At 30.7% G+C, this 24,048-nt stretch overlaps 1 protein-coding gene across 2 annotated transcripts; it reads left to right on the plus strand.

Moving 5' to 3' along the window:
• Positions 1-3,573: 3,573 nt before the first annotated feature.
• On the plus strand, positions 3,574-11,962 carry LOC109799917 (extra-large guanine nucleotide-binding protein 1). 2 transcript variants are annotated; one of them, XM_020360574.3, is made up of 8 exons: positions 3,574-5,022; positions 5,408-5,545; positions 5,646-5,750; positions 5,844-6,014; positions 6,660-6,837; positions 7,419-7,663; positions 10,248-10,411; positions 11,130-11,962. In XM_020360574.3, exons 1-8 carry the CDS (start codon positions 3,895-3,897, stop codon positions 11,728-11,730), a joined length of 2,730 nt encoding a protein of 909 aa, XP_020216163.1. In that variant the 5' UTR covers positions 3,574-3,894; the 3' UTR covers positions 11,731-11,962. The 2 variants fall into 2 exon arrangements, with proteins under 2 accessions (XP_020216163.1, XP_020216162.1); XM_020360573.3 differs by having other exon boundaries at positions 3,575-5,022; positions 7,416-7,663.
• The last annotated feature ends 12,086 nt before the right edge of the window (positions 11,963-24,048 follow it).

A 24,048-nucleotide genomic window follows, 5' to 3' on the forward strand; every position in this document is an offset into this window, starting at 1 on the left:
CTTATGAATCACCTCACTACCCCTATCTCCTCATACATGCCCATGGACGCAACTGCCTCACTCTCTCTTACCTCGAGTGATGATTCAGTAACACAATAGTTTGTCATAGCCTTAATCGCTACTCTATACTCTCTCTTATGACCTTTTTTTTTAGGTTTTCCTCTACATTGGCTTTTAGGGCTCAAAAAAATGCACAAGGAATCTAACCTTTTTTCGTTGCTTTTAATAAGCCTTCATGTTGGGTTTAGAGTCCAATTCAATACTTTTTGCTTAAAGCCCCTTTTTAATTTAATAAAAAATATTATTTAAATTATAAACTTAATTAATTAAATTAATTAAACCTATAAAATAATTTTTTTATTAAAATAACATTGTATTTTATTTTTGAAAATCTAGGATGTTATAATGGCTCCTAGGATGCCTTAGGTTGGTAATCATTAGGAAATTGGTACCACATGCATATAAAGTTGAGTACATGCATTTGCACGAGTCTTATTTTATGATTGAGATATTTTGAATGAAATGAATGGTAGTTGTTGATGGATGGATGTGGAGTGATAGATGTATTGAGTTGAGTATGACTTTGAATGATGGAAGTGAAAATAACTATATACATGAAATCATGATTATGATGCATGTCTTTAGTACTATTCGTTTGTCTTATATGTGTTATACATGAATGAGATATATTCTTACTCCCTATATTTGTTATTGTGCGTGTTTGAACTAATTGCCTTTTGAAGGAGTAAAGCAAGTATAAGAGAATGAGTATGATGGTGGAGAAGCATAGTGCCTCATTGACTATTTTGGGTCTTGCTTTTGTAGCGTGATATTGAGATTGAGAGTTTATGATTTCCTAGTTATTGTTAGAGTTATTTTATTGTATGATGTTTCATGTTTTAATGTTTAGAGTTTTATACAAATGGTGGTCTTTGTCTTGTTTTTGATTTATGATGACATTTATTCATATTTTTAAAGAGTTTTTATTAAGAGAATTGTGAATCATTTTACTTATAGAGTTATGTTGAAAGGATTTTTATAATACCTTTGAAGATTTTCTATTTATTTTTACAAAAAAGTGTGTTCACACTCATTACAAAAATGATTGCTAAAATAATTATTATTTATTTACTTTAAAATAATCATTAAAAACAAAAAAAGAAGTAACTTCAAATTTTAGACGATAAAAATTAAAGAAAAAATATTTATGAATATCAAAACAAAAATTTATTCACTTTATAAAGATGCAAAACAATGTTTCTAAAATTTTGAAGGATAAAAAATAATGAAAAATTTTACAAGGACCAAAATAAAAATTCACTGATTTTGCAGAAATTAAAAATATATTTAACTCTAATAAATATTATAATCATATGTTTGTATATAGATAAGTAATATGTTACTAAATTATCACATGACTTTGATATAGATAAGTAATATTATCACATTTTTTTAGATGTCAACCATTAATACTTTTACTTAATTTTATTTAACTTTGATTGATGTTTTTATATAGATTTTATGATTATTAATTTGTAGACACAATTTTAAATAAATTAGAACAAATTAAAAGTAATCTTAAAAATAATATTTACTCAATACAACTTGACTGACTTAAATATAAAATATTATTAACTATATTAGAAACTTATATATATATATATATATATATATATATATATATATTATAAGATCATGATTATCATTAAAATATGTAATTTTACTATAATTTAAATTAATTTACTTTAAAAAATTATGTATCATGTTAATTTTATTTATATTTTAAAATAATAATATATTTTATTTATACGTATCCTAAAACAATGTAATTTTTTATGTTGAAACAAATAAAAAAAATTATACTTAATTTACGGGATAAATTTATTATTATTATTAAATATTAAGATATTAAGATCGGTGTAATAAAAATATATTTAATTACACAATAAAAATCAATCAAAATTCATGTAATCACTATTATCTTTTCCATGGCATTCGTGTCTAAATAGGAAATATTAAGATAAGCATAGTGAGTCGCGTAGTGTAACAAATTAATCTTAAAAAAATTAACCAATTATATTCAACATGAATATAAATAAAATTATTTTAAAGATATTTTAATTTAAAAATAATATAATCTTACATCGATAAAATAAGAAGAAAAAAAAAAGAATTTATAAAGCACATCGATGGAATGGAATGCATCAATTACCAGCAAGCTAGCTCTCTTATTAAACCATTTTACATTCGAAAAAAAAAGTGAATAAAATTTAGAAAATTGTAAATATTAATTAATAAATTAACATTTTTTTAGTAATTTCATAATATATTTCTTACTCTTACATAATAAATATACATATATTATGATTTTTTTTCAGTAAAAATTACAATAATGACATCAAGATATACTATCTAACCTCTCTTATTGCTAAGCTAAGATAACTCTAGTGATTCATGTGATTTCTTTTAAGGTTGACTTAATGATAAGAGATTTAAATGATTTCTACAATATGTGTTTTACTTTTGTTGTTCCATTGTAAAATAAATAATAAAAAAGTATATATATGATATTAAGTATTTTTTTTTACTAATATTTGATGTGTATTAATGCTTTTCAACGAAGATAATTACTCCCTTGTGATGATATTTTATATTAATAGCATAATTAAAATAAAATTACTTTTTTTTTTTTCATTTAGGAATATAATTCTGTATCACATTTCTAAAGTACACTATCTGGGTCGAAACTCTAAAAATTGAGAAGAGTATAGGAAAAATGTTTTGGATGTTGTCCAGAATTAGAAAATATAGTTTGGTCAAACTAGAAAACGTGGTTCTTTAACGCCCGAAAGAAACCTGTTGAATTCCGACCAATGACGTGTAACACGCCTATATTTGGAGTCAACTTTGTCTTCAGTTTCTGTTTAATGAGTTTGTCTAAAATGGCCATTCCCAACAACCCATGTGGAATAACAAAAAGAAAGAAATGCCACCATCTTTTCCTCTCATTGGCCACTGCTACATTTTTAGAGACACTTGAGCACACAATTTTTCACCTCACTTCAGAAATTGACTAATAATTTATTGGTAATCATATTCGTATCTTTATTCTTATCTTTTACGTATTTTTGACGAACATCTATCATTTTCAATAATCTACTGCATTATACCAACTGCACTGGGCCCCTCCTTTGATCTTGTGTGTAATTATTAATTAACGCGGTTAACTAGACTTGTTATTAGAAACAACAAAGGTGATATTAATTACTATTGTTTTTGGTAAAAGTAGAAAGTAAAAGATGCTACATTAGACACGACACATCATTTGGTATTTATAATGTTATATTGTTATTGAATTAATTTTCTCATTGAAGGGTTTTATTAAGTTAATGATATTGAAATAGAAATAAGTTTGATAAAATATAAATTTTGAAGGATGTTTAGGCAACACGGTGAGATAGCACTAGCACGTGAGTCCTCAGCGAAAGGTGGAACAACAAACACGGTACTTTGAAGCATTCTGATTTCTGAGTCATCACTTGATGCATTTTCCTTTGTAATTTCCCTTCAGACGTTTGGAAGACGTCCACTACTTAAAACCTTAACTTTCTCTCACTCTTTCCACTTCGGTCAACCTTGTTTACTTCTCACTCCTCCTTCTTTTCAACTCCACCATTCTCTTTTCTTCCAACTTTTGCTTCGTTTTTCTCTTCTCTTCTCTCACACCACAATTCTCTCTCTCTCTCTCTCTCTCTTCCAAGATAGCTCCCACCTTGTAGCCAGGTTCAGATGCTTTGTTTCCATGTTTTTCCTTCATGGGGTTCTCTTGAGATGAATTGTTGAGTGGTATATGCTGTTTTATTTTGGGTTTGGCTTCAATTTGGAGTGCATGAAATGGCTTCTCTTTTGAGAAAACTAAGGCCTTCTGTTCCTCATGTTGCTGTGGAAACTGAAGACAGCATAAGCAGCTATGAGTACTCCCTTGCTGTAGTCTACACTGGCCCTCCTCTCAGTTGCTCCATTCCTGAAATCCCTGCTTTTAAGATTGACCAAATCCCAGTAGCAACCATTGCTCCTCTCTCTCATGATGACTTCTCACTCCCCGTTATCCAACCTCTTGGCAAAATCCACAACAAAAGGATAACAGATTCTGCTATCCCTTCATGTTTGAACTCTCGTGTAATTAAATCACCATCTCTACAGGATAGTGTTAATGGCGAGAGTTCAAACACCTTATGTTTAGATTCTTGTACAATCAAATCATTACCATTACCATGTGATGGTATTGGTGACGAAATACACGAGAATCGAGACACTTTGAAAGTACCTAATGTTAGAGATGGAATATTTCTGCCAACAACTTCTGACACAACAGAATCAGGTCCAGGTTCAGGTTCAGGCTCAACCTCTCTTTTTGCTTCTTCTGATGAGATTTCTTCATTCAGAGAGGATGAGCAAACTCCAACTCCGAAACATGCGAAACGTGTTTCTGTGACATTCTGTGATCCCGAGTCAAACTTCACGATGGAGACAGATAGTGATGAGCTTGGTGATTCTCGGTTTGAGAGCGTTCCTGTGATGACACCAGCACGTGCTGTGAGGCCTGGGAAGAAGGGTTCCTGCTATAAGTGCCTGAAGGGGAACAGGTTCACCCAGAAGGAGGTTTGCATTGTTTGTAGGGCAAAGTATTGCCGCAGCTGTGTGGTGAAGGCCATGGGGTCAATGCCTCAGGGAAGAAAATGTGTGACTTGTATTGGTTACAGAATTGATGAGAGCAAGAGGAGGAAGCTGGGGAAGTCTTCTCGGATGATGAAACAGTTGCTGTCTGAGTTGATTGTGTCTCAAGTCATGCGTGATGAAAGGTCTTGTGAGGCAAATCAAATACCTCCAGAGCTTGTTTGTGTCAACTTGCAACCCCTGAATAGGGAACAGCTTTTGTTGCTCCTCTACTCTCCAAACCCACCAAAACAACTCAAACCAGGATCCTATTGGTATGATAAAGCTTCTGGATTTTGGGGAAAGGTGAAAACTTAACCTCAACAACTACTTAGTTTTACTTAATTAATCATCTTTTTAGGGTGTGTTTGGCTAAAAAAACTTAGTTAAGCTCTTAATATTATGTGAATGGTTCTGCCATAAATTTGACCATAAAACTTTTGGAATAAGCTAAAATGCGGTTATTTTGATATGGTTCATGAAGAAGCTTAAAGAGCTTATCAACCTTTTTCTGGACATATCCCTAGGATTAGTTTAGTTTGCGTTGAAGAAAGGCACTTAAACTCGAGGAATGTGCCTTCAATGTGAATTCATTTCTTACAAAATTTAATTCATGAATCTTTCACCTCCATTTGATGTTTTTTCAAGTGAAGTTCTAATCTGTTGTATTGCTTGAATATTGATTATACAGGAAGGTCAACCGCCTAGTGAGATTATCAGCCCCCAGCTGGATGTTGGGGGTCGCTTGCACAGACATGCAAGCAATGGAAACACCAAAGTTACTATAAATGATCGTGAGGTTACGAATAAAGAAAGATTTATACTGAAGGTGGTTGTCTAGGACACTAATAGTTTTTTTATTATGTTATGTGTGTATATATTTTTTGAGATTGTTAAACCAAAATGTTACATAACATTGATTGTTGCAGTTGGCTGGAGTGCCGTGCGAAGGAACACCTAACTTTTGGCTGAATTATGATGGATCATACAGGGAAGAGGGACAGAAGAATGATAGAGGGCGTATATGGGACAAGGTGATCATTGTTGAGATTCATGTTTCCTTTCCTTGTTTGGCTTTTATAGTAATAATAACAGCTCATTAACAGTTCTGGATTTCCCTTTTGCAGTGGCAAGCAAGGTTTGCTTCTGTAATTCTGTCATTGCCAGTTCCTTCAAAGTCTGTAGCTCTTGCGTATGAAAGTGAAACAGCTAATAAAGAGAGCCTTAGTCAGAATATACTTCACAAATTTCTACTTGTTGGCTCTGTCAATTCTGGTGCATGTACTATATTTAAACAGGTAGGTTACTCCTTTGACAGAACTCTTCTTTTTTATTTTTATGCACTTTATGTTGTATCCTTAAATTCATACGCAAGCATGCTTAATGAACTGGCAAAGTACATGTGATGCCAGTCAATTAAATGATAGTCCTGTGATTTTAAATGCTGAAGGCATGAAGGATAGCCTGATTCATTTTTCAGCTCCTGAATTTACTTTTAGTCTCATAATAATGGTTATGCTTTGTCCTATCAGTATGGAGTTGGATATAGTAGAACTAAATATGGAGTTACCAGACAGACAATAAATATTATTAGTTTTGACTTTTTTGCTTACAGTGAAATGCACTAACAATTTATAAGGTCCATGCCTACTATTTTCTTTAAAGTTGTCCTGTTCTATATAGTATCTTCTAGAAAGTAGAAATGATCAATTTATGTGTGTAATGTCAATGTTAGGGTCATAACAGCGTAAGTTGTGGATTTTTATCAGTCATATTTCTAGTTGTCATGAGGTTCAATGAAAAGTTTTGAGTTGTTAATCTGTATTACATAAATTGGAATTTGTCAAAATTTGGAGTTTACTTTTCTTTTCTGGTGTGTATCTGACTGCAGTTCAAAATAATTCTTTGTGCTTTTAACTAAAACCTTGAATCTTTTATCTTAGGCCAAGCTTCTGTACAATGTTCCTTTCTCTGAAAATGAGCTCCAAAATATTAAGTTGGTGATCCAAAGCAACCTGTTTACCTACCTTGGTATACTGCTGGAGGGGCGTGCAAATTTTGAAGAAGAGAGTTTGTTGGAGAATAGGAAAAGATGTCATGTTGATGAATCATCTTCATCAGGTAATTGTTTTTTTCCTTGTATAAAAGGTTAACCAGGAAGCTATTTCTATTTGGACTTTGGATGAAGTAGGGGGATAACAATTTTTTGAACATTTTTCCTTTTTTAAATTTTCTGGTTAGTGTAGACTGCAAAGGAAGTTGTCTTCCATAGAATCTTCCTTTAACAATGTTGAAAACATGAGAAGGAGTATTATCAACTTTTATATTATATCCTCTTTTTATCAACTAAAAAAGATCGATCTATGTTTGTTTAGTCCCTTACAAATTGCAAAAGATGCATACTTTTCCTTTTTGTAAACTATGCAGTTTATGTGGTTTCTTATCAGTAGAGGACTAATGCTTCAGATTATTTCATTATTTTCTTGATTTTGTTGAGGGTTGAGGGCCTCTGTGTAATGTGATTTCAACTGTAATAGAAATCCTTTTACCTTCAGTTTTGTGCTTGGTGCGTATTCTTTTCACAAATGTCCTAAAAGATGGTTGACACTTGTTAGTTAGCTGATAGAAGAAGCTTGTCTGCCATTAGTTGGAGAAATGTGTTGTGGAGAGAAGTCATTAATTTTAGTTTGCACTTGCAGCAGGGAATATCTGCAGTGATGATGTTGAAACAACAACCTATTCCATTGGTCCGCAACTGAAAGCTTTCTCAGATTGGCTACTAAAATGCATGGTGTCTGGTAACCTGGATGCAATATTTCCAGCTGCTACACGTGAATATGGGGCACTGGTGGAGGATTTGTGGAGGGATAAAGCCATTCAGGCGACATATGACAGGCGAAATGAACTTAAATTGCTACCTAGAAGTGCAAACTATTTTCTGGACCGTGTAAGTTAATACATGCTTGTCCATCTGCTCATCATCACATGATTATCCAAATCATTCATGATCACTTTTTAATATTAATGAAGCCAATATGATTATTGAGTTTGTTCAATCATTACTTTGTTTCCGTATCCTCTATTCCCACCTACTTTGTTTCCGTATCCTCTATTCCTACCTATTTCAGCATGGAGTTTGGATCATTGACTATTTGTCACATAATCAGAGGCAGAAATTAGACAATAAATTTATAAACATAGAATTTGAATGAAGCTTTATCCATGTATTAGTGCTCTTGCAACATTACATCTGATGAACAATTTATTGTCTCAACTCAATAATAAATGTCTAAATCCTTTAGATTGTTAAATTATTTGGCTATCAATGTGGTAGGTGCATCACATTGTTGAGAATCTGAATCAGCATCTATTATTTGAGTTTATTTCAGATTAATGGAGCATTATTAGAATTCCTACGGTTATGAATTTTAATTATTGGTGCTGTTACACTTTTATGAGTATTTACATTTGTTATTTAGTTTTATGTTTATGAGCAGAATTTGTATCAGCTTTCAATTGTGTATTTAAAGTTTACAAGTATGAATAAAATATATGAGTTTAAGCCTTCTAATTTTTCTTGAATTCCAATAATTGGTATCAAGAGCTTGCTTCTTACGGGCTGTGAGGAAAAGTTTATTGAGCGCCAAACACATTGAGGTTGAGTGCAAACACTAAATTGAGTGATTTATTGTTTAAACAACTTTTGGTGCAAGGATGTCTACTTCCACCAATTCACTTGCAATTCCAATGTTTAATGGTGAAAATTATCATATTTGGGCCGTCAAGATGAAATTTGTTTTAAGATCTCAAGGTTTATGGAATGTTGTAATTTCTGAAGCTGATCCACCACCATTGAGAGAAAATCCAACCATTGTACAAATCAAAACTTATGAGGAGGAGAAGTTGAAGAAAGATAAAGCCATCACTTGTCTACATGCAGGACTTGCAGATCATATTTTTACTAAAATCATGGATTTGGAAACACCTAAACAGGTGTGGGACAAGATTCAAGATGAATTTGAAGGCAGTAGCAGAGTCAAATCTGTTATTCTGGCAGATTAATGGATGTTGTGAACCAAATGCGAATTCTTGGTGAAACATCATTTACAGATCAAAAGATTGTCGAGAAAATCATGGTTTCGGTGCCTGAAAGATTTGAAGCCAAGATTTCTGCAATTGAAGAGTCTTGTGATTTGCAAACTCTCACAATTATTGAATTGACCAGCAAGCTTCACGCACAAGAGCAAAGAGTCTCCATTAGAAGTGATGAAGCTGTTGAAGGTGCCTTTCGAGCAAAGCACAATGGAAGGAATTTTGGAAAGTCACGAACTTTCAATAAGAACAAAGGAAAAGATGAAGGTTCTTCGAGAAAAGGAAATTTTTTGCCTTGTTTTCATTGCCAAAGAACCAACCATTCTAAAGAAGATTGTTGGTTTAAAGATAAACCACTTTTTCATTGTAATTTTTGCAATAAAAATGGTCACAGTGAAAAGTATTGCAGATTAAAGAAGAATCAGCCTGAACAACAACTAGAAAAACAAACAAATGTGATTGAAGAAAAAAATGATGATGAAGATGAGTATTTATTTATGGCATCTCAAGAATTCAATTCACATGAATTGAATACTTGGCTCATTGACAATGGTTGCACTAGTCACATGACTAAATATTTATCATTTTTTACCTCCATTGACAAATCAATTGAGTCAAAAGTCAAGATGGGAAATGGTGAAATTGTACAAGCAAATGGAAAAGGAACAATTTCTATTGCAACCAAGAAAGGTATGATAATTGTTAAAGATGTTCTCTACATTCCAAAATTGGATCAAAATGTTTTTAGTGTTCCACAAATGCTAAGGAGTGGTTATGGAGTCTCTTTTAAAGAGAATTATTGTTTTATCATGGATGAACATGGTTTAGAGATTGCAAAGATTGAGATGACCAAAAACGATTTTTATTTGAAATTTGATTTGATTGAAGATCATGATTTTACTGCTAAAATTGATAAGAGTAATGTTTGGCATGGAAGATTTGGTCACACTTTTATGCAAGATGTATTTGATATGACAAATTCCAACAAATGGTATTCAAAGACAGGAGGAGGAGTTAGATTGAATAACAAAAGATCAATTGGCAGACATCTTCACAAAGGCAGTTCCAAAAGGAAAGTTTGAGAACTTGAGAGGGAAACTTGAAGTTAATAGCTACTGATACAAGGAGGAGTGTTGAGAATCTAAATCAGCATCTATTATTTGAGTTTATTTCAGATTAATGGAACATTATTAGAATTCCTACGGTTATGAATTTTAATTATAGGAATTATAAGTGCTGTTACACTTTTATGAGTATTTACATTTGTCATTTAGTTTTATGTTTATGAGCAGAATTTGTATCAACTTTCAATTGTGTATTTAAAGGTTGCAAGTATGAATAAAATATATGAGTTTAAGCCTTCTAATTTTTCTTGAATTCCAACACACATCAATGAACACTAGTTTTTCATCAAAGTCTAATAATTTCTCTGGATGCAGGCTGTTGAAATTTCCAAGATAGACTATGAACCATCTGATATGGACATCTTGTACGCTGAGGGGATATCGTTAACCAACAGCCTTGCTTCAATGGAATTTTGTTTTCCCAAGTCAGGCAGTGAGGAGTCTTTGTATCCTGAGTATCAACATGAGTCTTCTCTCAGGTTAGCTTTGTCATTTCATTCAGTTCTTTACACAAGAACCTGTTACTTCAGAATAAAGATTACATCAATGAGCATCTACTCACTAGTATGTTCAGTTTCTGGGTGATGTCTGAAAGTTTTGTTTCAAATTGATGAGTTAGACACCTGAAAATGAAGCAATTTGGCAAGAGTGGTGTGCATGCATGTTTTGTCATAGATCACTTACAAATGCACAAATTTTCAATTGTCACCATTTTTCTCCATTATCAATATAAAAGGCTTAACAATGACATGATAACACAGTATGAGTAAGGATGTGTGTAGATTTGAGTTGGTTTGTTTCAATAAATAATTAGTGTCGAGTGCTATTTCACTTTGATCTATTTTCATAACTGCAAAAACAGATGAATCCTGAAATATTTTAATTTGGAGTAAACCTCCACATTGGTCCTGAGATTGCAAGCATTAATCAATAGCTCTCTTAGTCTAAAACTATCATTTATTCCCTAATTTTGCAAAATGTCATTCAATTTAACAAACAATTGCAGTTAAAAAGAGATTAAAGTGAATGACATTTTGCAAATTCAAGACTAAAATGATGCTTTTATAATGTCAAGAACTAAAGTAAACAGCACTTGTGACCAATTATTCGATATTGATGCAAACATTTTTAGCTATGCTGGGTTTCTACTCATTGTTATTAACAGCTTTCTTGCTCCACTTTTTGTTCCAATTATAGATACCAACTGATCAGAGTACATCCTACGAGTCTTGGAGAAAAGTGCAAGTGGTTGGAGATGTTTGAAGACACTGATGTTGTAATCTTCTCGGTTGCCTTATCTGACTATAATGAGTACACCACAGACAGTAAAGGAGTTTCTACCAACAAAATGCTGGTAGCTAAATCTCTCTTTGAAAACATCATTGCTCATCCAACCTTCAAAAACAAAAAGTTTCTTTTGGTACTGACCAAATTTGATCTGCTCGAGGAAAAGATTGAACACATTCCTCTAACACAATGTGAATGGTTTAGTGACTTCCATCCATTTATTAGTTTCAATCACAAGAGAGGATGCAGCAGTAGTAGTAACAATAACAATAACCCTTCATTAGCTCAATCTGCTTTTCAATACATTGCTGTCAAGTTTAAGAGATTGTTCTTTTCTCTCACTAGCCGAATTCTCTTTGTTTCACTGGTTAATGGGTTGGAACGTGATACCATTGATGAAGCTCTCAGATATGGAAGGGAGGTTATGGAGTGGGAAAAATGGGATCCCTCTTTTGTAACTGATCCAAAGTCTGACATTACTTCAAGCTTTGACGAGCCAAGTTCCTCATAATGTTAATTTCCTCCAAAATATTTGTATAGAGAAACTTTGTTCATACAATAAAGTGAAGGATTCATAAAATTTTGACTAGATTCATTAGGCTGGACCCCAATATTCAATTTTGATCATGTTCATGTGGGTCATAGTCTTGCGAAATTATATGTATAGACACATTTGTACACCATGAAACATAAAGGGAAAGAACAGAGAAAAGGGTTGGCCATTTTGTCATCTTTGATATGAATTGAAGAGTCATTTGTCTTCTGTTTTTGTCACGACAAGAACATAATGTTCATTTGTTTGCCAAAAATATCTTTCAATATGAAAGATGCTGTTTATTCGTTCTTATGCTCCAATTTAGTCCTTGTCTGCATAAAGATAGCATAGCCACTTAGTAATGTACGAATACACTTTCCATGTCTTCCACTGAACCTATCCTGATATTTTTTAGGATTGTCAAATATCTTGACGAGAGCACAACACTTTTACCCCAATACTTGTAAGCTTTCAGGCTAATAATAGCATGTATACTAAATTTCATAAAATGAAATAAAAAAAAGCAAGAACAGAGTGTATTTGATTTCTATGTTCATAAAATATTTTTTATTTTTAAAATACAATTAAGAGTTTGTTTAGATAAAATTCTCCAAAAATATTTTTAGGAGACAAAAAAAAAAAACTAATTTATACATAAATTAATTTTTTGAAGCAAAATTAAATTTTTTTTTGAAAAATTAATATAATTATTTTTATAAATTAATCTATACATAAACTAATTTAATTTATAAAAAAAACTTATTTTATTTTTTGTCTGTGTCTTTCCCTCTTAAAGTATTTCATCAAATATTTATCAAATATTTTTTGTTTGTCACTTAAGATAGCAGTTTGGCCACCTTCAATAATTAATAGCAGCCACTATTAAAGGTTTTATTTGGTACAGGCTCTGAAGTCAAATTTCTTATCCATCATCATCGCCATATTTTAGCAACTAATAAGTGGTATTAGCTTATGTATTTTAATTAAGATTTTCATAATCGATATAAAATAAATGATGTTCAAAGATAAATACTTGTATTGTGTATGTTGTTTATATTCTCTTCAAAGATCGGTTAATATTTCTTATGATAAATATTTCGTATTAATACTATGGAGTTGTCTTTTCTCTTATTTGCAGGATTTTTTTTTTTTTTTTTTTACATATTCTTGAATTATTATGTCATAGATGATTGAATAGAAAGTTTTATGCATTATTCTCACTACAATTAGGTAGTATTTGACTTACTTATTTATGATTTTTTTTAAAAGTTGGATCATATATATTTTAAAAATAATGTAAAAATTAATTTTTTTATATAAAAAAAGGAAGAAGTAGTTTTTTTTTTCCAACGCTATATGTGTTACTGAGCATCTACTTAAGAGTGTTCAAATTGTTGTATTACTGAGTTTTTGGTTTAAAATTATTCGAACTAAATAAGAAAATTAAATATGGTGGGATTTGATTCAATTTAAATGTATTATGAAATCTAAAATAAGATAAATAATTTTGTGTGATTTGGTTTGATTCTGCTTTTAAGATTTTAAATGTTATTAAATATTAAAAAATATATATAAAAAATTATTAGTTCAATATGTGCTTCTAATCTTATAGCACTGCTAGTATTTTGTTGATAAGGTTATTTTATTTGTAACGTTCACTTCTGTTTTGCATGCACTAAATTTAAAAAATGAATAATTACAATATAAATGGTCAAAACTTAGTATAACTATAACATGCCGAATATTGAAATTAAAAAAAAAGTATTACAAAAATATAATTTTACTTGTTAGTACATATTAATTAAATTACTTGTTAATGTGCATTCAACACAAAACATACTTACATATAACTTGTGATAGTTTAGTTTGGGTTGGTTTCACATTTTCAAACCACAAACCTAATAAAACTGTATTGGAAATTTCCCAATAAACTGTGTGGTTTATGAAAATAAAAATAAAAAATCAAACAAAATTATTTTTTTCATGACCAATATTTGTTGGATAATTTGATGAAAATTTTTTTCACCATAAAACTATTTTAAATTAAAAAATCTTTCAAACAAAATTAACTATCCCTTATTTTTCTGTTTGCTCCATCTCAAAACACTAGCCCTTCTATAAAATTTGAGATAAACTCATGATGAAGAGAGAGAAAAATAAAAGAATCGGATGCTTATTATTAATGTTGTGATTTTTTTTTTTTAAATGTGTAGATTTGATCTATTTATTAAATTTTTTTAATTTTGTAACAACCTAATTTTCACTAGGCCAAGAGCCCAATTAAGGTGGTTTAGTAGGCCGGAACGGGCCGTTCCGAATTACTAAATAGACCTACTTTTGGTAACCCGGAATGAGCCATTTCAGAATTGGAACGGGCCGTTCCAAAATACAAAAATTATCTACAAATTTTAGAGTGGAACGGAGCGTTCCCAAATTGGAACGGGGCGTTCCCAAATTGAGAACGGATCGTTCCAGAATTGAGAACGGATCGTTCCAGAATTGAGAACGAACCGTTTCAAAATATGACCGTTGTGAGTATTAAATGCACTCCAGAACGGGCCGTTCTGGATGTGATTTTTAGTCGTGAGTTAAGGGTCCAAAACGAGCCATTCCGGATTTGGAACGGGCTGTTCTGGCGAAGCCTGATGCCTATAAATAGAGCACTCTACCAATCCCAAAAAGCACACCTCTCATTTTCTGAGTTCTTTTCTTCTTTTCTCTCTTCTCTTCTTCTGCACTCTCTGAAGACCGAGGGGAACCCAGCGAAGGAGATCAACTAGATCCTTAGTTTTAGCCACTGTTTATCCAGGTACGGAAGAAAAGGGGATTATTTATATGTAGAGTTACATGATAGAATTAGGTAGAGGAAGAGTCCTTAGGATTATGAGTAATTTTATAATTATTTCTGTTTGGAGAATTATTGATTTTATATGATTCTGTATGTGTTAAGGATTATGAATATATGATTAGTTTGTACAAATGATGATCTGGGAGAGAGAACAAAATCTTAGAAAAGTGCCTGTGAGTTAGGTTTTGAAAAAATTTGGGGATTTATTGTTTGGGTTAAGATTATATTAAATTGGTGATTTAATATGATTTTATATTAATTTATAAATATTATTATTACATGATTTGGTAAAATTGATGATAAATATTATTATTACATGATTTGGTAAATTTGATGATCTAGATGAGGATGAGGATTCATGGTGAATTCCTTGAGGGGTATGTGAACCACTATTTTGTGTGGATTATGTGTGTATTGTGGAATTGAGATGTGGATGTGGATGTGAATGTGATTGTGGTTCCTCACACTTGTGACCAGGGGTGGCACGACCTTAGGTAAGAAATGCTACAGACGTGACTTTGACATAGTATGGGATGGATGATTCCTCATGCTTATGCCGGGGGTGGCACGACCTCGAGCAAGAGATGTTGCAGGTGTGACCTTGGCACATGCTTATGTCGGGGGTGGCACGACCTTGGGCAAGAGATGTTACAGGCGTGACCTTGACATAGGGTGGGATGTGTGAGGCAATTAATGCTTATGTCGGGGGTGGCACGACCTCGAGCAAGAGATTCTATAGGCGTGACCTTGGCATAGGGTTAATTGTAAGATTTGTGATGGATTGGTGTCATTGTGATTGTGATTGTGATGTGATTGTGGTTCCTCATACTGATGACCAGGGGTGAGCACGACCCTAAACTGTTAAAAGGGTAGTGTGACCTTGGTACAGTGTTATGTCAGGGGTGAGCACGACCCTAGGCTACTAAAAGGGTAGCGTGACCTTGAAACAATGTGATGTCAAGGATGAGCACGACCCTAGGTTGAAGGGTAGCGTGACCTTGACATAGTAAGATTTGTGATGATTGTGATTGTAAGATTTGTGAAGATTGGTGTGATTGCAAATTGTGATGTGATGATGATGCATGATTGATAGAGTTATGATATATTGAAATGTTTATGAATATTTTATAATGAGATGATATGTTGCGTTTTTCCTTGTGTGCTTTACATATAGATGTTTTCTTTTCTCACCGTATAATTTGTGAATGTTTTAGGTGAGGAAGATCTGGCTATGAGTGACATCTAGAATGTCAACAGTTGAGTTGTGGGTATGCTCTGATATTGTGACATCGGGGCAGAGGACTTCTAGGACATGAACTTTATTTGTAAATGGAGTTGTACTTATTATTTTGAAAACATTTTGTAACCTCTTATATTTTATTTTCTAAGTTTCCTTTTCAAAATATTTTGGATATTGAAGAATGTTTCTAAAGGTTTTTATGTGAACCCTTTTACCGACGTTGGAAAATTTATTTCCTTAGTTTATTTATACAATATATGTGTTGGGGTAGTAAGGATGTCACAAATTTAACAGTTGTATCGTTAAAGTTTGATGTAAAAAATAAGTTATTAAGTAGAGATAAACTTTCTCTTAAAGTAAATAGATTTTCTCACCCCTTCTCTCTCCCACTATATATATATATATATATAAATTGACTGCTAATTTTTGGAATTATTTTTGGCTAGTCGTTTTCATTTTTAACACCTCTAGTTATTCTAATACACACTTTTAACCATATGAATTGAGTGTTCTAGAAAATGTGTTGAAATAAGAAAATTTTAATTTTTTTTTTAAATGACGGATGAATTTTGAAGACACTATTTTAAAAAAAAAATTAAAACATGTCTGCATAAATTCCTACAATAATGTAATTACTTCAATGTGAATGGTACAAAACAACACCATTAAAAAGTTATTAACATTTTTTTTATAAACCAAAATATGATTTAGTCGTATTGAGTGTTCTAAAAAAATGTATGCAAATAAGGAAATTTTAAGTTTTTTAAAATGATAGATGTATTCCAAACACATTTTTTTGAAACGATGAATGCATAAATTCATATAAGAATAATATAATTTCTTCTAGATGGTACAACACAACATCATTAAAAAGTTACTAACATATTTTATTTGATAAACCAAAGTAACCTTTAGTCAAAAATTAAAAGTTAATCTTTCATGATATTGAGATTCATTTAAGAAATTAATATTTTAAATAAATATTTTTTTATACACACCAATTATAAACATAATATTATAAAATTTTTAAAAAAAATTATTTCAAAACTAGTTATATATATAACCGGTTTTAACTTGTTTTTAAAAATGTAAAATTGATTATTTAAATTATAACTAGTCATTGAAAAATGGTTATTATGATTAAATTATAATAAATACTTATAAATATGATTAATAAATAGTTATGATTAAGTTATTTAAACAACCAAATCATGAGTACCTACATCATATCTTGCAAAACCTACCTCATTATCTAATATAGTTTTATTATTTTAAGCAGTTAATAACTTAATATATATCTTCATTTTCCATTGTATTCAAAACGTTATTGCAATATAATTGATCTGATTTTGCTTCTTTAAAAAAACTTAATAGTTAATACAGATCCATTATTTTTAGAATCAAATAATTGATACCATATTTTATACTATATATAATTATCTTAATATCTTATATACGTTTTATCCTTTTCGTATATATATATATATATATACGCATCTCAGAAATATTCTTTCAAAACTAAACAATTGATATATGGAAGGTCAAAAATTGTAATGACAAAAATCATTGAAAGAGAACAACACGTTCACAAATTGTAAGAACATACTTCACAAATAGTAATGACTTGCTTCACAAAGAAATTTTGTAAACCTGAAAAACTAGATGCTAATCCCAAACTTTTGAAAAATATTTGTTTTAAGAGATTTCACCCCCTTCTAACAACAAATAATAAAGTCAGGTTTTGCCACAAAAAAGCAGCTACTATGGACCAACCAATCGGAATTCTTTTGCACAAATACAATTACAATTACAAATAGAATAGTTAACACAGCATTTCCATTACAAATTTCTTACTCTATGAACAACTAAATCATACATTAGACGATGAATAAACAAGACATATATGTTTAATTTTCATCACCTAAGATTCACATCAGCTAGCATGGCACAAATCTATCCATAAGCAAACACACTGTTTCCTCCGACATTGCAGCACTGTCTCTCTGAACAGCCATGATGGCCTTTTGGGTCTCCTTTTCCACAACTTGTTCTTCATCTTTGGCTTTGGAAGAGAGGCTCTTGCGGGCCATAACTTTCTCTCTCAGCTTTACCAGCTCCCCAACCCAAACCTCTACAATGCCAGACATTTTTTTTTTTTTTTCTCACAAAAACCAAACTATGTAATAAGAACCCTTCTCTTGTTGATGTTTTAAATGGTATATGGTTTGAGAGAAACACTGTTTCCGTTTATATAGAAATTAGAAAGGGGAATGAACCTGGAAAGAGGGTGTGTGTTATGAAAGGGATGCTTTGGTGCCTCTTGGATATTGGAAGGAATACCAATGGGATATTCGTTGCAAGATTTATTGGCTGCATGAGTGGTGCGTATTCACTTTCATAATCTTCTCCTTTCGTTACTTTGACTCCACGTGGCGTCTATCATTTTTTTTCCTCATTCTATATTACATTAGGTTTATTTTCTCCAGAGTAGTATAATATTGACTTAATTGCACCTTGTGCCTCTAAAGTTTCACATTTTGATAAATTTTGCTCTCAAATTTTGTTCTCATGAATTATGTTCAAGGAACTTTAAGATTTTTGACAATTTATATCTTCTTATCAATATCTCATCAAAATAGTAAATGTAAATGTAACATGTCTGACATAGATAAACTTAATGATATAGCATGTTTGACATAAGTTTAATTTCATTTTGTATCCCCAAATTTTCATTATTTGATGGATTTTTCTTTAAAATAATTTTCTCACGATTTATGCCCTCAAACTTTTAAATTGTGATAATTTGTGCTCTTTAATAAATTATTTTATGATTTATGCTACCAAACTTTTGTGATTGAATTTTAACAATTTAATATCTTGACTTTTAAATAACAAGTGTAATAATTATTTACTATTTTTTTAATATATAGATTTTATATATCTCACGTGAATCTAAAAAGAAAAGTACCACGCTTAACATATATCAAATACTAAATTATTCGTTTCTATATTTATGAAAGTGGGTACTGATTATGTAATCTTAATATACATTAAAAAATTTGTTAAATCATATATTATTCTCCACACAATTCAATAGCAATTAGTTTTTATGGTCACAACATCCAGTGATCATATTAATCCACTAATATTATCATAATATACCTATGCTAGACCACATGCATTTTCCACGCATTTTTCACGTTTCAGTTGGGTAAGCCACACTCCACCAGAGCATATATAAGTCACATTTCACATTAATAGCTTACAAATTATTTTAATTTGGAGCTAGTGGCATATTAAGTACTTAGAAGCAAATCTGATTTATAAAAAAAGTATTATATATATATATATATATATATATATATATATATATATGTAGATATATATATAAACATGTGCTACTACTTCAATCACCCAATTCCAATCCCAATTAATACACAATCCCAACATTAAATGCTATACATAAAAAAAAAAGCAAAAAAAAAATTAATAGAGAAATTAAAAGTTTGACATACAATTGAAGGGGCATAAAAATAACCAAATTATAATAGTTTGGAGACTTAAATCATTTGGGATAAAATTTGCTAAAAAGCATAAATTCAAGAACATAAAATACAGTTAAACTTTCGATAAGCATGTCATATCATTAAATTTATTTATATTAAATATATTATGTCAGTATTTTATTAATATTTTAATGGACAATTAACTGAATAACATAAATTATAAAATCTAAAAGTTTGAGATATGATCTATAAACAAAATTAGAGGTAAAATTCGTTAAAAAAAAGTCCATAATATTTTAATTCTTTTTTCTTTTCCTGCTAAGTGTATCTCTCATAATTTTTCATTGGCCAAGGACTAGTACTTCTCGTTGGATACATGACTGAAATTATTTCGGTTTCTTTATGAGAATAATAATTATTTTTGTAAAATTTTAAATTTAATTCTTTTGAACTAATCATAATTATTACTTTCTTTTACTTTATACTTTTAAAATAAAAACCTCGAAATTTTATTCTGATGAGTTCATTTGTTTAATTAAAACAACATTTCTGTATTTATTAAAATTTTAGAGATGTTTCAATAATTTTTTTCTTAATAATCATAGACCGAAAATTACCTCTTTTTTTTTTTTGTTATTTGAAAGAAAAAGCTACTAAAGAGATGAAGTTTTAAAGAAGACTTTTTAATAACTGTAACTAAACGTCGATTTGTATACTACAAGAAATATTACATACAATGATATATAAAAGTGTTATTATAGATACAAAATATATATGTATAAATCTATTTGATATACAGTTACACATAATCTTAGTTTTAATTTTAAATAAAATTTAACAACATATATTATATATACTTTTTTTAATAATATACCAATATATAATATATCTATAATATAGGTAAAAGTAGTTTTTAGTAATAAATATTATATAACTATAGGGTGTATAAATTTTTTTTTTTTAGTGATACTAGCTTATATATGATTCTCTTAAGAATAAAGTTCTTATTTTAAATCACTTTTTTTTAAACCTAAACAAATGGTTCTAATATCACATTATTCTAAGTCTAAATATTGTTATCAATGTTATTTATAAGAAAAAAATAAGTCTAATATTAGTTACACCAATGTCCAATGTCATTTAACTCAATTAATTAGAGAATAAAATTTAATTTATACTTTAATTTTTTAGTTTAGTTACTTTGTTATACATTTTTTTAATATAGTTTTAAAAGCCTTTTATTTTTATTTTAATATTTTAAATAAATTTAAACAGGCCTTTTTTTATATATATCTCAAAGAAGCCTATCTAATGCACAAAATAATTACAAATTGAAATTTTAGTATGAAAGGAAGAAAAAAACCTGAGTTCATTTGAGAGGATTTTCAAGACCATTAGAGAATGATTTTTTCACAACTAAAAAAAATGTTAAATTGATTTTCCATTCTATTGTGGGAGAGGAAAGAACCTTGCTTGAAAGAGGATCGAGAATTGGAGAGAAAGGAAGAGAATATGTGAGCATTGATTTGGTAGAAAATAAAGTGGAACATAATGAAATTTGTAATTGATTGTGAAATTGAGAGAGAAATAGAAGTAAATTAATATTTTAAAATTATTTTATTAAGTTAGATTTTTATATAAAAATAAATAATGAATAAAACTATTATTTTACCGTTCTATCTATTACATGTTGTATGTTTTTTTGTAAGTTCATAATACATTATAATTATAACATATTGAAATATGGTGAGAAACGAATATTGTGGTTGGGTGGGTGCGCGTCTATGCATGTGTATAGGCTTTAAAAATGTAATTATAATCAAATATTGTTGTGCATAAGTGTGCATGATTTTGTATGGCCATATTCTTAATGGGAAAATAAATGTGGGGATAGAGTAAATTGGGCTTAGACCGCCTATTTGTTTGATTACAAACTAATTGGGTTGAAAGTGTGGAGTTATGTCCTCATAGTTTATATATATATATATATATATATATATATATATATATATATATATATATATATATATATAATTTAACCTTATTTCTAATTAATAATAGAAATACAATCGCTTTGTTCCTGAGGACGTAGGCTCATTATCAAACCTTGTTAAACTGTTGTTTATGTGTTGAGTGTTTATTCTCTTATTTTAGAATCCGGTTGCTATTGCTAACAACTAGTATCAAATGACACTTAACCCTGTTACAAAATTTAAAGTCGGAAAGTTTGACGGAATTGGAAATTTTGAATTATGGCATAAAAGGATAAAGGATTTGTTGGTATTGCAAGGCCTTCTAAAGTTGTTGTACAAGAAGAAACCTGACACTATGGATCAATTGGATTGGAAGGAGTTATGGGAAAAGGCTACAAGAATCATACAACTCTTTTTGGTAGACGAGGTGTTATATCATGTTATGGGCCTGATTTTTTGGGGGAAGGGGGAGGTATGAAAGAAATTGGAGAGTCAATATATGTCTAAGTCCATATTGAATAAGTTGTATGCCAAGAAAAGGCTATACAAGCTAAAGATGGAAGATATGACTGATTTGCAACGCCTCCAATTAGACAATCAATGATTTATTGAGACTCGATGTGAAGATCGACAACAAGGATAAGACAATGATTTTGTTATGTTCTTTACCAAGTTCTTGCGAACACTTGGTGACTGACTACCTTTATATACAAAAAAGAAATGATTAGCTAGGAAGAGATCAATGTTGCACTTATGTCTCACAATCAAAGGAAACAAAATATGGAGGAAGGTTTTTAAGGCAAAGGTTTATATGTGAAGGGGAGTCAAGTATGTAGGATAACACAAGGCAAGACAAGTTCTGCAAGGAGTAAGTCAAACTTTAGAAGTAGGAAGACAATGATATGTTATAAGTGCAAATAAAAGATACATTACAAGAGAGATTGTCTATTAGAAGAAATTTGGTGAAGGATCATCTTATTCTACGAATGTGGTAAAGATTGATGACTTAGATTACTATAGTTAGGAAGATGTTTTTTCTATCTCATGTAGTCAATTTATAGATGCTTCAATCCTTGATTTTAGATGTTTTTATATTATGACACCAAACAAGGAGTGGTTCACCACATACAGGTCAGGTAATTTCAGTTATGTCTATTTGAGTGATAATAAAACTTGTGCTATTGTTGGTGGGACATGTTAAAATTACTATGGATGATGATGTATAGACGTTGTGTGATGTAAGGCAAATCCCTAACTTGAGGAAGAATTTGATCTCGCATGGTACCTTGTAAGCAAATGGTTTCAACTATAGGGCAGATGGAGATTGACCCCTCAAAGTGTACAAGGGAGCCTTGACCATGATGAATTGACAATAGACTCCATGAAATATTTATAGACTATTAAGGAGTACAGTTGTAGGTGGAGTTGCTTCTATTGAGTGAAATGATATGCCACAAAATTATGGCATATGCATTGGTCTATCTAGTGAGCATGGGATGGCAGAATTTCCTAAGAAAGGCTTCTTGAAGGAAGTTCGAACCTGCAAACTAGACTTGTGTCAATATTGTGTGCTTAAGAAGCAATTTAGAGTTCATTTCAAAGTTGCAAAACACACAATAAAAGGGATTATAGATTGTGTGCATATAAATGCATAAGGGCCTACTAAAGATCCATCCATATGGGCCTCTAAATATTTTGTCACCTTTATTGACGATTTTTTCTCACAAGGTCTAGGTGTATTTCCTTTAGTAGAAATATGAGGTATTTGACAAGTTCAAGTTGTAGAAGGTTGAGGTGGAAAATCAGACAGGCAAAATTAAGTACCTAAGATCTAACAATGGCACAAAGTACATAAATTCACGATTTTAGAAATTTTTTGAGGATCAAGGTATTCATAGACACTTTTCATTGTATAAAAAATCACAAAAAAATGGAGTTGTAGAGAGGACGAACATGTCCCTCATTGAAAGGGATAGATGTTTGAGGCAAAAAGTTGGACTCTCAAAAGGATTTTTGGCATAGGCACTTAACATGGCATGTTATCTACTCAATTAATCACCATGAGCTTCATTGGATTCCAAATTTGTAGAAGAGTTATTGATAGGTAATCCAATTGATTTTGATAATTCCATAATGTTTTTGTGTCATGATTTATGGATATATCTAGTAATGAGAGATCCAAACTTGATCCAAAGTTGAAAAAGTGCACTTTTATAGGTTATGCTAAAGGCGTGAAGGAGTTCAAGTTTTGGGATCCAACTTTAAAGAAGATGGTGATAAGTAAAGATGCAATCTTTGATGAATAATTCATATTAGAGCATGTAATTAAGACTGGTGTGTTGAATCTTAAGATAAATGAAGTTACCCTTAACTTTAAGGTGGTTTAGGTGGACATTGAGCAAGACCTAAACATACACTAGAACTTGACTTTGATAGTTCTAATGGACAACAACCGTACACCCTTGTCAAAGATGAGGAACATTGTACAATTAAGACACCCACCTGGTATGGGTTTGAAGGTCTAGTTTCTTTTGCACATCTCACTAGTTTAGGAGATCTATATAACTTTCAAGAGGCTATAAAAGGTCAAGAGAAGGATAAATGGATGGGTGTCATGATGAAGGAGATGAAGTCTTTGCATAAAAACCAAACATGAGAGTAAGTTAAAGTTTCTAAGGAAAAACAAACTATTGGATGCACATGGGTGCACAAGAGGAAACATGTAGT

The sequence above is a fragment of the Cajanus cajan genome, chromosome 11 (genome assembly GCF_000230855.2).
Source record: "Cajanus cajan strain Asha chromosome 11, NIPB_CcT2T_4, whole genome shotgun sequence".
Lineage (NCBI taxonomy): Eukaryota > Viridiplantae > Streptophyta > Magnoliopsida > Fabales > Fabaceae > Cajanus > Cajanus cajan.